Source organism: Ochotona princeps, chromosome 3, assembly GCF_030435755.1.
Source record: "Ochotona princeps isolate mOchPri1 chromosome 3, mOchPri1.hap1, whole genome shotgun sequence".
NCBI lineage: Eukaryota > Metazoa > Chordata > Mammalia > Lagomorpha > Ochotonidae > Ochotona > Ochotona princeps.
In genome coordinates, this window is record NC_080834.1 from 13,967,552 (window position 1) to 13,982,828 (window position 15,277).

The 15,277-nt window shown below is 37.3% G+C and overlaps 1 protein-coding gene across 3 annotated transcripts in view; it reads left to right on the forward strand.

Annotated features, from left to right (window-relative positions):
- The window catches only part of MME (membrane metalloendopeptidase), an 85,307-nt gene extending 70,932 nt beyond the window's left edge, over nucleotides 1-14,375 (forward strand). For all 3 annotated transcript variants that reach the window (XM_058661466.1, XM_058661467.1, XM_004598085.3), the window contains exons 18-23: nucleotides 905-1,024; nucleotides 2,682-2,815; nucleotides 2,900-2,965; nucleotides 5,675-5,770; nucleotides 6,090-6,166; nucleotides 13,107-14,375. In XM_058661466.1, the coding sequence (XP_058517449.1) occupies nucleotides 905-1,024; nucleotides 2,682-2,815; nucleotides 2,900-2,965; nucleotides 5,675-5,770; nucleotides 6,090-6,166; nucleotides 13,107-13,206 (593 nt within the window). In that variant the 3' untranslated portion in view covers nucleotides 13,207-14,375. The remainder of the gene's footprint in view (nucleotides 1-904; nucleotides 1,025-2,681; nucleotides 2,816-2,899; nucleotides 2,966-5,674; nucleotides 5,771-6,089; nucleotides 6,167-13,106) is intronic.
- The last annotated feature ends 902 nt before the right edge of the window (nucleotides 14,376-15,277 follow it).

Here is a 15,277-nt window from a genome sequence, read left to right on the forward strand (position 1 = left end):
TTCAAGTGACGATAGCAGAAATAACAGTGAAGAGAGCAAAGGCTTAGTGAAGAAAATAACTTTGCTGTTGATACTTTAAATGTACAGTATTTGTCAGACCTCTAAATGCAGAAAGTTGGCAAGCAAATGCAGATTTAAGAGTACACATTTAAAACATCAATTCATGTATTTACTAAACTATTTAGAACATTTTAGTAAATTAATCATTTATTCATTGGCCATTGATCATTTACCTAGGCAACACTTCTTGAGTGCTAATTATGCTCCAGTTTTGTTTTAGTTTTAGGATCTGGAAATAGTGACCTGAGAAGGAACCAAATAGATTTGAAATCAAGTAAATGCATGTACAGACACAGAGCTCTCTGCTCCCAAAAGGCCAATATTTGAGGTGCTAGATAGGAATAGCATAGAAAGCAGAAGAACTCCAGCAGTAAACTGAGAAATAAAGAAAACGTAAGGTAGTCGCATGTATCTGGATGCAAATAAGAAAAGATTATGTGCTTTTCATCAAGCTATTCTGCTTCCTTAAAATGCTGTTATAGATGATAATACATTTTAGAGAAAATATGAAAATACTTGTATTATTAATCATGTTTTCCAAGTATTTATAGATGGGAAGGGATTTCTAAATAAATATTATAAATTTGCCTCATTCTAAACACTTCACAACAAGAAAACAATTTTAAAAAGAGCTTGTAAGGTGGATTAGATTAATAAATCATACTTAATGATCATCTGTTGTTTTTATCAGTAACGAAAGACCTGTTTCTTTCCATCTTTTTTTTCATATGTGCAAATGAAATTATCATGCTGGAAAACAGCTTAGCAACCAGGAAGATAGCCCTACACTTGCTCTCACAAAATCATGCCTCAAATAATCTTTGACCATCTTCTTTCCTCGTAGTATTCCCAGCTGGCATCCTTCAGCCTCCCTTCTTTAGTGCCCATCAGTCCAACTCATTGAACTTTGGGGGCATCGGCATGGTCATAGGACATGAGATCACCCATGGCTTCGATGATACTGGTAAAATGCACTTGACGTTCTCCTTTGACTAACATATAGACTCACGAATTGGATCAGAGTTATTGTAGTTTATCAATACAAAATTTCCAATTGTTAGTATATCGTCAATCTAGTATTCGAACTGTTTTTTTAATGTGTTTATTTAAGAAACAGAGAGCTCCATTCTGCTGAATTATTCCCCAAATATCTACAATAGCAAAGGCTGGGCTGAGACCAGAACCCAGAACCGAGGGCACATTCCAGGATTTCCCTGTGGGTCACAAAAGCCTAAATGTTTGAGCTGTGAGCACTGCGTCACAGAGTCCACATCAGCAGAGAGCTGAATGCGAACCTGGAGCCAGAAATCCAGCAAACACGCTGGTGTGGGAAGGAGGCACCTGAACTAAAGATCCCCTTCCTCAATGTTCCCTTTATTCTGTCTCTTCAGACTGTTCCTTAGAGTTAGGAAAACCATCTGCGGCTCATACTCATACAGAATAAAGCAAATATTAGCACTGAAAAAATACTGCGATATCTGTCAACACCAGGGAAAATGCTTGGTGTTACTTCATAATTGTGTATGTCTTATCTCACCAGACTTCTTAGAGGGCAGGGATTATGTCAGTAAATATTGCATATCTAAGCACCTGTAGGATTTATAAGACGCTGAAAGGCGGGGGCTTTTGTTTTTCCACCTTAATTTACCACAGATCTTTGCAAATAATAGACCATTAAGTGTTTATATATGGCCCTATATGGCAAACTTGATTTCACTGAGAGGAATAGAGAACATGTGTCAAGAGGTGATAGTTGAAGCTCTGAGAAAGATCAGTTCACATGCAGAAGGAAAGTAAGAATAGAACAGTGAGAAAATAGGAGTATGTTAGCTAGTCCCAACTTTAGGGAGGAAGGGAAAGGAAAGGAATCAAGAAAGGTACACTTGTAAAAAACATTCGGTAATTGTCTATTCAATTAAACTATGTAGCAATCTTAACACACAAGAACTCATACTATTTCAGTTTTCCAAATGGAAGAATAAGTAAATAAATGAATGAATAAATAACTAGCTTGAAGTTACAATTCCCAAATTGTGAAGTCAGTATGTAAGTCCAAGTAAATTAACTTCATAGATTTTCTTATTCACTTCATCATAGACAAATATTAAGAATGATAAAAATGTCAACACATATGACATTGGAGATGGATTAGGATTGATACTAAATCCAGGAGAAAAAGAAATATTTTCATTTTTTATATTAGAAATTGTAAGCCTACAGTGTCTCCAGAAAAGTCTGGAAATATGAAATGAATGCTCAAATTAAAATGCCTGAATTTTCAAATTAGAAAAAATCAGATTAGACAACTTAGTCATGTGAACATCATCCAATGGAATCATACATGATTTTATGAGTATTTAACCTAGTTTCCTCCTCCGTGGTATCAGGAGACGAGTGACCAATCTGGGTCAATGCCAAGGCACACCAGCAGAGAAAGCTCTGGCAACCCACGGTTTAGCTCACCAGCTCTGTGGTTCAGAAAGGATGGCAGGTTCTCTTCACCTGTACAATGTAATGTTCCCACACACATCATTATTTCAATGCTTGCACTTTGATTAAAGAAACATTATTGTAATGCTGTTGAAACAAGCACTCATCTAACTGAACTAAATGCATTACAGGCAGAAATTTTAATAAGGACGGAGACCTTGTTGACTGGTGGACTCAACAGTCAGCAAATAATTTTAAAGAACAATCCCAGTGCATGGTTTATCAGTATGGAAACTTCTCCTGGGATCTAGCAGGTGGAGAACATGTAAGGAATTACTATTTTCTTGAAAAAAAAATTAAGTATACTCAAGCTTAGAATTATGCTAATATAGACTCCTGTTTTAAACAGCTCAATGGAATTAATACACTGGGTGAAAACATCGCTGATAATGGAGGCATTGGCCAAGCATACAGAGTAAGTAATATTTTCTTCCCATTTTTTGTGGTTTAGTTATACATTAGATTGTGTAAAAGGTATAGAAAATATAAACAGTAAATGATTATTAGAGAATGAAAATATGTAAAGAGAAGGAAGTTTGTAAATACAGTTGATGTGAGAGAGTTGAGCTTCAAACTCTTGGGTTTCAAATACACAAAGAGGACGCATGGAATGCCTTTTCCACTGAAGGCATGCTTTTCTAAGAAATAATAGCAGAAATGTTGTTTTAAGAAAAGATGCCCAGGAAGGATTATCTCTGTGTCATCTATCAGTATAGTGAAATTTTTAAAAGTCTGTTCGCTTTGTAGCAAATAAAGCAGCATTTGAGACCAATAGCCAGACATAAATGCGGACATGACGAGAAGCCACAGTTCATGACCATATGGGATCCCGGGCGTTCAAGGCGAGGACTTTAGCCACTAGGCTACGCCACCAGGCCCGGGTTGATGCTATTTCCATGGAGATATCCTTCTAGGGCAAGCTCAGCATGGTAATAAGAATTGCAATTGCACCTTCAAAATACATGAATTCAGGACATGTAATGCCTTTCCCTCCTGCTAGAGAGAGCAGGTAAAAACTTTCCTCAGATCCCCAGCACTTGTATATATGTATGTGTGTGTGTATATATATATATATACATATATATATACACACACACATACATATATATACACACACATATATATGTATAAATTACATTGCATTATGTGACACAGTTTCATAGGCTCTGGGAATCCCCCAACCCCTCTCCGTACCCTCCCCCCATGGTGGATTCCTCCACCTTGTTGCAGTGTTACAGTTCAAATTCAGTCAAGATTCCCTCATTGCAAACATATACCAAGCAGAGAGTCCAGCATCTTATTGTCCAGGTAAATTCAACAGTTTCTTGGGGAGACCATCTCTAGTCTGAAGGAAGAGCTGGCAGAATATCATCCCAATCAATTTAAAGCCACAACATAACATCAATGACAATTTACATCATTATGGAATTAATTTACATGGTATTGAGTAACCAATATGTTGAAAAAAATGCAAGTTCTTAACCACATCCTGTGACTACTTCATTGACATTTTAGTTTTAGTTTATACACAGAACCGGCTGCTATACACCTTAAAATGGCTATAGGGCATTATTCAGCTGTCTCCTGTCTATTTTCATTTTAGTATTTAGCAATTCATAGTGTTGAAGCATAATTTTGCTGAACTTGGCAGATTTTAGGATAGTCTAAACTGGGTTATAATGCTAACAAGGCATATATCAACAATTGAGGTGCAGAACAGTTTTAGGAGGGGTGTGCAAAGTAATCTTCAATACCTAAGTGAGGAGATGACTAGTAAGGTATGTGTGTCCATGCTGACCATTTCCTGTCTGGTTCTAAGCTTTCCTTGTTGTTCTCTGCCTATCTATTCCGGTGTGTGTGTGTGTATGTGTGTGTGTGTGTTTGGGGGGGGGTGCTCTGGAGCGACCCTGATTGTTATTGCAAGAGAGGGTGGGGATCCAAAGTTGGAACTAAGTAAGGACCAGAGAAAGCTCCCCTCCCAAGTCCCAAAGGGAGTTTACTGTTCTGTTTCTGTGGCCCGCTCAGGGTTCCTGGCTGTTGTTCCGATGAGCTTGGATCCTGTGAGGAAGGATTTGGGCTTCTTCCATCCCATGTGGTAGATCCAAAAGGGGGTGGATGACCTCAGAGTTCTCGGCCTCCGAAGGCACTCCAGTTCCCCATGGTCTCCTTGGCAGTTGGGGCGTAGTCCTTGGTGCCTGTACTGATAGTCCTTGGTGAGGATCTGAGAGTCTCTAGGGTTGGGATACAAGCCTCCTCCTGTCCCCTGCTCCACTCTGGGGTCCACCCCCTTGCTCTGTGCATATGACCTCCTGTTAAGAGGTTGTTAGGATCACTCTTGATTCCCCTTGTATGTCTTTGTAGTTTTACTATTGTCTAATGAGATCCCCAGCACTTTTAGACTAAAGGCCTAGTACATTTATGCTGATGGTAAACAGAATATATATATATATACACTTGTCTAATTGGATCATCATCTATTGTTAAATTGGAAAGAAAATACCTCAAAAGTTAATGACTTTCTTAAATATAAGAGAACATTTTCTGACATCCAATTTACTTAAATTCTTACCTCTTAGTGTAATTGAAGTTCAATTCATTTTGTCTTGTCTTCAAAGGACCAAAATAGCTTCTAACCTTTTAACCCTTATACTTAGTCTCTTGAGCTATGGGCCGTCTAAAGAATGTCAAGAAAATACCTTGACTTTTGACAAGGATCATTCAAACCTTAGGTCGGATGAAAGTCTAGTTTGCTAAGAGTAGCAACCAAGCTAAATATAGCAGTCACAGACTCTCTTGGCAATCCATTTGTCCAACTGGTTGAGCTTATCTTGCTGTCTGTGGAGAATGTTTAGATTAGTTCCTAAGTCATTTAAGTCATCGGTGCAGTCAATTGATACTTATTGATTGTCTGATGTGCTGGACACTGTTGTCATCTACTGGTGAGTATCATGTTCCTTTCAGAGCACTTGTAAGTAAGCTATGATAGTTTCAGGTTGCCTTGAATATATTAGTATAGTTACTTTGATATGAAAGATTAATTATTGGGCTATGTTGCCTTTTACATAGGTTTATATATGCATTTAGAAATCATACATGTTGTGTTTCTGTTTCATTCATTACCCAGGCCTATCAGAATTATGTTAAAAAGAATGGTGAAGAAAAATTACTTCCTGGAATTGACTTAAATCATAAGCAACTGTTCTTCTTGAACTTTGCGCAGGTAACACGTCTTTCTTTATGGAATAATATGAAATTGATTTTCAGTTATAATTTCACAGTAAGTTAGCAGCTGCTTGGTGAGGTTTCTTGTTTTAATCCATTGTGGCAGAGCATTTGACTTGACTAACTTACATTGTTAATAATGAAATGTCAGATTATATTAATGATAACCAATTATGGTTCTGGTTGCCTATGATTGAATATTATTTGAAGAGTCAGTGGTTGACAAATACAGAATTTCAAGTTTCCCCTTAATCTTCCCAAATAATCCTGGATTGAACCTGAATATACTGGTTTTTTTTTTCTATTCCCATCCATAGGTGTGGTGTGGGACGTACAGACCAGAATTTGCAGTCAATTCCATTAAAACAGACGTGCACAGTCCAGGACATTTCAGGTGTGTTAAGTATGAAGAGCAATTGGGGTGCTTCAAATTGGCTCCATTGCTTCCCAACTCAAAATTGGTCTTTTCTAACTCTAATCCTGTAGCATTTGGAAAATCAGTATTTTTGTTTGTCCAATAGTTTTTCAGGATCATATATAGGATCACCGAAATGTATCAGAATAATCTTTGCTGAAGCAGCCTGGGCTGCTCTTCTCTCGAGGATACGTGTGTCACAGACAGTGCGAAACAGATTCCAGCAAAGATGTTGCTTCAGGCCAGTGCTTCTGTAGAAAGGTGGCAGGAGACACTTCCAAGAGGTTATGAATAGTTTAGGCCTAGATCAGTGGGTACTGCATTGCAAAGATTTCATTCGCTGTGAAAAGAAACCTATTAGCCAGAGATTCTGCTAGATGGCATGACAAAGTGCCAGGACACAGTGCATTAAAATAGACATGAGAAAACAGATTGTCAAGCATACTAGAGAAAATACTATAGAGTGAAAAATAAATTTAGAAAATACCTGCCTCTGTGATCCCTAAGATAGAAAATCTGAGAGCAATAGCTTGAAAATTAATCACTTTAACCAACCTTTGAAATCCTACCTCTGTGTGTAGCTGTGTATTTGAACTGACTTTATAATGCTGTCTTTTCTCCATGTTCTATAACACTTTGCCACTCATTGATCAAAAAAGCCCTTCAAGCAAGAACATCTGGAAAAAATCTTTTGAAAAAATGTGTAGGGTGATTGAAAGATGCAGTGTGCGATTCAGGGATGACTAACGGGTTCAATTTAACAGCCCTTCCTAGGAAGATGTGAGTTTACTGCTTAGATCATTCACTTTTTGGGTAAACCATTCAACTATGAAATAATAACATAGCACATTTAGAAACTGAAGAACCTGCTCTGATCTAGTGTCAATTTTGTCATTATTATTGTCGCCCTCTGGAATTTCCCTTTTGGCTCTCTTAACCACTGTTTATCTTGTGCCAGTTATCTGTGTAATATTAGCTAAATTAAGACCTGCTAAGGTTATCAAAATTAATTACTTTTCAAGTAATGAGCGACACGAAGCACTAAACTACTTCCCATTAAGATTTATTTAAGAAACTTCCAATTTAAGTTTGTAAAATTTATCTTTTTTCTCACCTAAGTCCCAAAGTTAAAAATAAGCATTTAATTCTGAGGATAACACAGCGCATCTATAAACTTACACAAGCCACCATACAGTTTAACTTGCCAAAACCTTGCTTTATATATCTCCACTTACTGTCCATAGACACCTAGGTAAATTTAAGCAATATTATGGTAATAACTTATGCAAATAGGTCCCTGGAAAAGAAGGGGTTGCAAAATTATTTGATAAGTTTGTATCTTTCCAGCACTGACATTTTTATTTTATTCACTGGATATAAATTTCTTTGCTGAGAATACATTTTGTGCCTCCTACATTAACATTCTATTTTAGATAAAAACCTAGACTTTTTTGAACATACAGATTATTGTTATGGTTATTAGGTATTATATTATCATATATTATTTCATTGAAATCATTAAAAGCTTCAGTGTGTGGAATTATTTATTCCTACACTCATGGTGATCGTTTTTGACTTCTCATTTAGGCTTTTCTCTTCTCTTCCTATTTCCTGTTACTGTATTGCCTACTGAAAGCCATCCCATTCCTCCATTTGGATCAGTTCAGAAAACATATCATTACCTTAATACGGTAAAAGACAACACATTTCAAGGTTAAAAGTACTAGAGTTCCAGCAAAGACTCCATCATTGACCAGCTATTACTTAACCACTATGACCCATTTTTTTGGATGTGTAAAATGAGAATTAAGTTATGAGTTGCTGGGGGATTAATGTTAAGGCAAATCAAGTTCCTATTACCTACAGGGTAACCTCCAAAAGTTAGTGGAAAGTTGAATTAAGAGATAACTTATTTAGGGGGCAGAAAGTTTTTGAAATCTGTGTACAGAATTCATAGCACAGCTCCACGTACTTTTCAAAAACTCATCAGAGCATGCAGTTCAAAACATTTTTGTACAAAAAATGCTTTTTAAAGAAAAGCATTTATATTTATTTACTTGACACAAAGTGTGAGCTGCCATCCTGGCTTACTCCTTAAATAGTCTCAAAGCCAGAAATTGACCAAGCTGAAGTTGTGAGCTTGGAACTCAATCCAGGTATCCTAGTTAGGTAGCAGGGACTCACCCACTTGAACTGTCATCAGCCACTGCCCAGGGCATGCATTAACATGAACTTGGATTTCGTGTCACAACACGAACTCTAACTGGGCACTCTCGTCTTAACTGCTAGACCAACTGTAAACCTTTTAAAATGCCCATGCGTACATATGTGGAAATTAGCACTAAGATTTTTAAATATAAAATATATAAGCAGATTAAGGATTCCTGTGGGAAAGGCTTTTTATTGCTCATTTTTTATGTTCTGCATTATCCAGAATGTCAGTAAATGTTTGTTACTTAACAAGATATAGAGGTTAGAACTGGTGCTGTGATGTGAGGATTAAACCACTACCTGAACTGTCCAGTAGCCCACATCAGCACCCATTTGAGTCTCAGCTGCGGCTCCACTTCCAACCCGCTCCCTGCTAGTTCGTCTGGGAGTGTAATGGAAGCTAACCTAAGTGCTTAGACTGTTGCCACTTAACTGGGAGAACCAGGTGCAGTTGCAGGCTCCTGGCTTCAGCCAGGTCCAGTGCCTGCTAGGGCATAGAACCAAGGACAGAAACCCTCCTGCTTTTCCTGTATCTCCCTCTTTCACCCTGCTTTTCAAATAAATAAGTCATTTAAAAGAATCAGAGAGTTATCTGATACTTTAATTTTCCTGATTTTGAATCACAGTATTTTATTGTAAATATCTAAAATGATTTAGATCTTTAATTTTCTTTTGTCGTTGTTCTAAAGATGACTGGTTCTTTTTTATTCATAAGAAGAATAGTGTGTGGATATGGATGTTTCTGAGAGTAAATGGAATGCCAACTGTTTGTCAAGGAAATTATTATTTTCTCTGGAGGTAAAGGGATTTCCTTGGCAAATGGTTAAGGTTACATTTAGTTTTGGAAACGGACTGCTTCCTGACTGTAGAAAAATAAAGCTTAAAAGAGCATTAAAAGCCAAAAGACACTGAGTTATTATTGAAAAATTTGGCTTGATCTTTCATGTAAAAATATTTCTAAAGCATAGGAAAACAAATAACCTCTGCTTACTTAGATAGCCAGAGCATTAAAACAAGGCGAATTGTACTTGAACCATATTAAAACTGTAACATTATGTTTTCATCTAACTTGTAACTATTTTACTTATCCTCATATGCTTTAAAATAAACTTTTAAATTTTTTGTATATAAAGCAACAACAAAAACCATTTCCTCTGGAATATTCTAGAAATTGGATCTATAATTACTTTTACAGGAACCTCAATTTGGCTAACCATCCACAACCACTGTGATATTGTAAGTCTGATACATTTTTTAAATGAACCTGAAAAAATTATTTAGATGCTCAACAAAGAAGGGAATGTTTCATGGAAGATTATCATAATAGCCAGAAACATTTCTAAGAGCTAAATTTCTGATACCTTCGAAAGAATATTCTTTCTAGTGTTATGTAGGCATTTATGTAACTTAGCACACTTAGGCTAACCCCTCTGAAATACTGATAATTTCTCCATTTACCTTAAGCATTAAGATTGTGTCCTAATACTTTACATAAATGTCAGTATGGAGGTGGTAAACATTGTACAGTTCCTGTTAACGTCTGTTAATCTGGAGGACACACTTAGGAATTTATTCGAGGATTTATTTCTTTGTGAATATGTAATGGAAACAGCGGCTTATCAATGTGATTGCTTTAAATGAATCATAAGAATGAATGGAAAAGGTTGGTGGGCTTTTCAGGAAAGCGATAGTTACTCTTGTTTCAAAGAAAGTGATAAAAGTTGTCAGGTGACCACATCATTGGAAAAAAAGCTCCTTTAATAACTCAAAAACACAGCAACTTGCAGACCTGAGTTCCAGGTACGGCATATGGCTGAAAGTTAATTCATGAGGTTCAACTTCATGTTTCTCACAAGCCTTTAAAGTACGTGGTTATTTACCCAGATAGATAATAGCAGCCCAATAAATATTTTATGTAACAAAGTAAAACTTCAGGTAAATAATCTTGATAATCAATCAAGTCTCTTATTCTTTTATTAGAAACACAAATGTAAGGACTTCATAGTTATATAGCATGAAATTCATGTCATTATTCTGTTCTGTTGGTGAAATATGATCTCAATCTTAGAAAAGGGATTTACTTTATTAGAATAAATCCATTTTTCAAAATAGATGATTCAAAATCCAAAGATTTGATGTTATAAACATGAGACATTAATTAAATTTCTAAGAAAGTAAGCGAAAAGCCCCAGTGTGCGTTTGACCTAATTATTCAGAATCAAATTATCTCAGTGAAGTCTTTGGATGAAAAGCAGAGCTGAGCGGGAGCGCTCAGTCCACACCAGGCGGAGTGTTTCTGCACTGTTGTAACTCCCAGAGGTGCTTTTGTAAACTTTTCTTTCTTTGAGTTAGTTGGTTTTTCAGGAGAACTGAGGGGAGGAGACTTGGGTTATTTTGCTTGTTTTTAATTTAAGGTGTTTAAGGGAAATGTGGAATTAAGTATGGATTTGTTGCATTTTCAGCAAATCTAAGAAAGGATCTCTTGGAAATTTTTTAATTAAACAAAAACAAGAAAAGTGCAGCTCTTTCCTCAGCAACTTTGAGATGCTAAATCTCTCCACCAGAAAGCTCGACGTCATGGCCATCAGGACAGCTTTGCGTCAGCCAGGATCTAGTGCTTCCTGAATGGGAGAGAGGATTGGTTTCAATGAATCTGGAAGATTCCTCTAGGAGTGCTAATATTAAACAACCAAAAACACGTATGTCCCTCCCCAAAGGGCAGAGGATTTGTTATGTAGGAGGCTAGAGGACTGCTTGATGTGTTGACGTGTATCATATTAGAAGGTCACATATTCAGAAAGTCAACATGGGTCAATGTTTTCTGAAAAAAAAAAAACAAGAGGGAAAGGAAACTCTTCCTGGTCTAGTTGGTCCTTAGTGGCACATAAACTGCAAAAGTGTTAAAACAGTGCTTTTCTCCGTCGTGTCTTGGTATCAACATGAGTAGGTCGCAAGTTCATTCACTCAGTAGGTATTGAGATCGGTGATACAGACCACTGTCCTAGGCTTTGGTAGTGCCACAGGGAGAGATATTCACCTTATTTTTCTGGTTGTGACTACAGTTTTGAAGGTGTCTCCAAGAGTAAAGAAGGAGAACATGAGAAGTTGTAGTAAGTGATTTGATAGGGATAGCAAAAGTGAACAAATAAGTTCAGGTTAACAATCAAAGTTGCAGACTGCATAAATAGTTCAACTATTTTTGAACTATTTATGCAGTCATTGTTTCATTGATTTTAATTGTAAAGAGAGACTGAAAGAAAGGGGAATATCTTTCTGCTGCTTCACTCCCCAGTTGAGTACAATAACCGGGACGAGGCTATGCCAAAACAGGAACTTATCTGGGTCTCTTATGTGAGTGGCAGAGCACCAAGTATTTGGGCCATCATCTACTGCATGCCAGGCACATTAGCTAGAAGCTGAAGAACAAAAAAAGGCAACTAGGAACTTGAACCTGCATCCTAGCACTTTGATTATGATGGGAGTGTACCACAGTGCTGGCACCACAATGCTGGCCTCAGGAAGTTATGCTTAAGCAGAGGCATGAAGGAGTTGGCCACATAGCACATGAGAAGGAACCTTGTATGAAGTGGAATCTGCAGGAGTAGCACATCCCAAAGGGGGAAGGGACTCAGCCAGGTTGGGAATCAGAAGGCACGTCAGCAGACTTTGAGCCCGAGAAATAGCAGAAATGCGTCTGGAGGACACTGGACAATTGACTGGGACTATCAGGATGTTTAGATCATGAAGAGGGCTCTGAATTTCCTTTAAGCCCCTGTGTGGATTTAAGTCAGAGGATTATTGAATATTATTTAAATTTTCAATGTTATTTTTATTCCTAGAGATTGGGCAAAGGGAGAGAAGTCCTAAAATGAATACAGAGTGGCATACCTGTCATGTATAGAAATGTCCATGTCAGAATGTCCTCTCCTGTCACTATTCCTGATTTTCCCTCCACTCCTGGAAGCTTACTTCCAGATCCTTCCTTCCCACCTTAGGTGAATATGGGGGCCTGATCCCAGCAGAAGAAGGGAAGGTGCTAGTCCGGACTGGGGTTGAAATATCACTGCCTCATCTTTCTGGTGACGTGTCTTCCTTGCAAATACTGTTTGGTGCTGATAATGGGCTGGACAAATTTTTTCCTTCTTTTTTTTTCTTTTGTCCATTGGCATGGGTTGAGAGATAAGAAATATTGGCACTGACCAGCCCATTCCTGTTTTTCAGGCTAAATTCTATTTCTGATATTGAAGGAACCCTTTTGAAAAAAATGATTTCTTAGCATAATTTCAACTCCACACATGAATTATTCTTGGGTTTTACAAACATATACATTATTTTATACATTATTATGGTTTATGCATTATTAACCATTAAGACAGTTCAAGGTTCTGTTCTGATATACATTTTTGTTTTCAGATGAAGAACAGGCCCAGACAGGCCTCATAACAGGCACAGACAAAAAAAATCTGTCTCCACAATCTGCCTCTGTGATTCCCGTATTTTTTTTAAGCATTTCATTTTAAATTTGTGATAATAACAAAGAACTGACTCATTGGGTTGGTTTGTAGGTAGTTTTTTTTCCTTTAAAATTAAAAATCCAAATTCATTCACACAGCCTATATTCAGAAATTCTACAGGGCTGCAGTGTGATTTGGACATGGTATCAAATGCTGGTGGTGACTATGTTTTTTTTTTTTTATCTGTTTCAAAGGATTATTGGATGTTTGCAGAACTCCATTGAGTTTTCAGAAGCCTTTAACTGCCCGAAGAACTCATACATGAATCCAGAAAAGAAATGTCGAGTTTGGTGATCTACAAAAGAAGCAGAATTAGACTTGCAATACTTCCGAAATGGGGATCTCACCAGCCTGGAGAAATGGGTGTCAGAAGTCACCATTGTTACTTGGGAGTAACTCACAAAATGAGAGCATCTGATTATAGATGAAATTAGGGTATTCTGGAAAGGATGTGAAGGGATGAGAGGGCCAAAACTGTCTATGAAGCCAATCACTTCTCAAGGGATATTTAGTTTCTAAAGATAATATTACTGTTTGGTTCCATGTCTCATGTTATATGCCAGTGTGATGCTATTCGCTGAAAGCAGAGTTGATCAAAACTTCCAGTCAGATGGAGAAAGAGGGGATGTTAAACAATATGATTGCATATCAAAACACAGTGGTCGCATGACTTTTAAGAAGCACTGCCTATGAACTTGTTTTATTTTTGTTTGCAATTTCCATGTTCTTTCAAACCCTTCCAAAGAATTCTTATACATGTTAGAGCCTCAGGGCTTAGATAGTTTTAAACTTATTTTGCCACACATCAGCTACTCATTCTGTATTCACAACACTTTTAAATACTATCTCAGCAAGACTGAGCATCTAAAGTGGTTGTTATTTTTTGAATATTAATGTTATTTCAGATAGCTGAAGTTCCTGAGGGCCCCTGCAATTTTCTAAGCAATTTCCTGCTTGCTCTCTCTCTCTCTCTGTCTTACACACACACACACACACACACACACACACAACCCACTTGTTTTTTTTTAACAGATTTGTAGTAATGTGTAAATAACTTTTATATTTAATTACTAACTACATGTATGGATAAGTTGCTGTTATTATAGGTAATCATTCGGATATAAACATTTCAGACCAAGACAAACAGTTTTGAACAACCTATACTTAAAAAGATCTGTAAAATCTTCTACAGATAAACATTTGAGACTTCTTAAACTTATAACTCATATTGGTTAAAAGCTTTAATAACAAATGCTGGGGTAAGTAACTGTCATTGGACAGTTGTCTGCAGATAGATAATACTTGTGGTTTGCTAACAAGATTTTTCAAAATTGAATCTATCCCTGGAGATGACTGTGATCAAAATACAAAATTGCATCTATGTAGCGCCACATCCCCTGCCTTTTCAGCTTTGTCATCTGATGGAAATATTTTGATAATAAATTGAAATTTTGAGCCTGTTACTTGCTAAGCCTCTATGTCATTCTTCTAGCCTTAGAAAGTGCATTTCCAAATAGAAGTAAGAGGCCGATGGTGGATATGCTTCTATAATGATAAGTCCCATGGCATTCTAGAGGCGAGCACTCCACGCCCCGAAGAGAATTCATGTGTGGAGATTTGAACTTTCCTGTCTTTCCCTGTCCTGTTTGCTAATTCAACTCATTTCATTTTTTGGTTTTATGTAAGATTTGTTTGTTTTTATTAGAAAAGTGTACATATTGAGAGAAGGAGAGACAGAGGAAAGACCCTCCATCTGCTGGTTCACTCCCCAAGTTCAATAGCCAAAGCTGAGCCAATTCAAAACCAGGAGCCAGGAGCTTGTTTCAGATCTCCTACATTAATGCAGGGTCCCAAGGCTTTCGGTCATCCTCTACTGCTTTCCCAGGCCAAACGCAGGGAGCTGCATGAGAAGTGGAGCGGGCAAGTTACGAACTGGCGTCCATATGGTATCCTGGTGCATGCAAGGCAAGGACTTTAGACATTTGGGCTATCATGTCAGACCCTCAACTCATTTCATATTCTGAAAAGATTTACAAAAGAAATGTGCTTCCAAAATCCTTGCTTTTCCTAACAGAACACAAGAGGAGAATTTCTATCCCAAAATACATTGCTGATTAGCTCACTCTGTGAAAAGGGCAATCTTCCTATGAAAAAAATATAACACACCATACATGTAATCTCAGTGAAAACAGTCGTGTAGCCAGAACGTGAAAGAAACAACACCACCAGGACCCTGGAATACACTTGCCTTTGTCACTTTGTTCCTTTGACGATGATTCCCATCCTAACATCATTTGCTAATTTCGTCTGTTATGTCTTTTGTATAAATAGAATCTGTCGGTATGCATTCTTTCACATCTGGCTT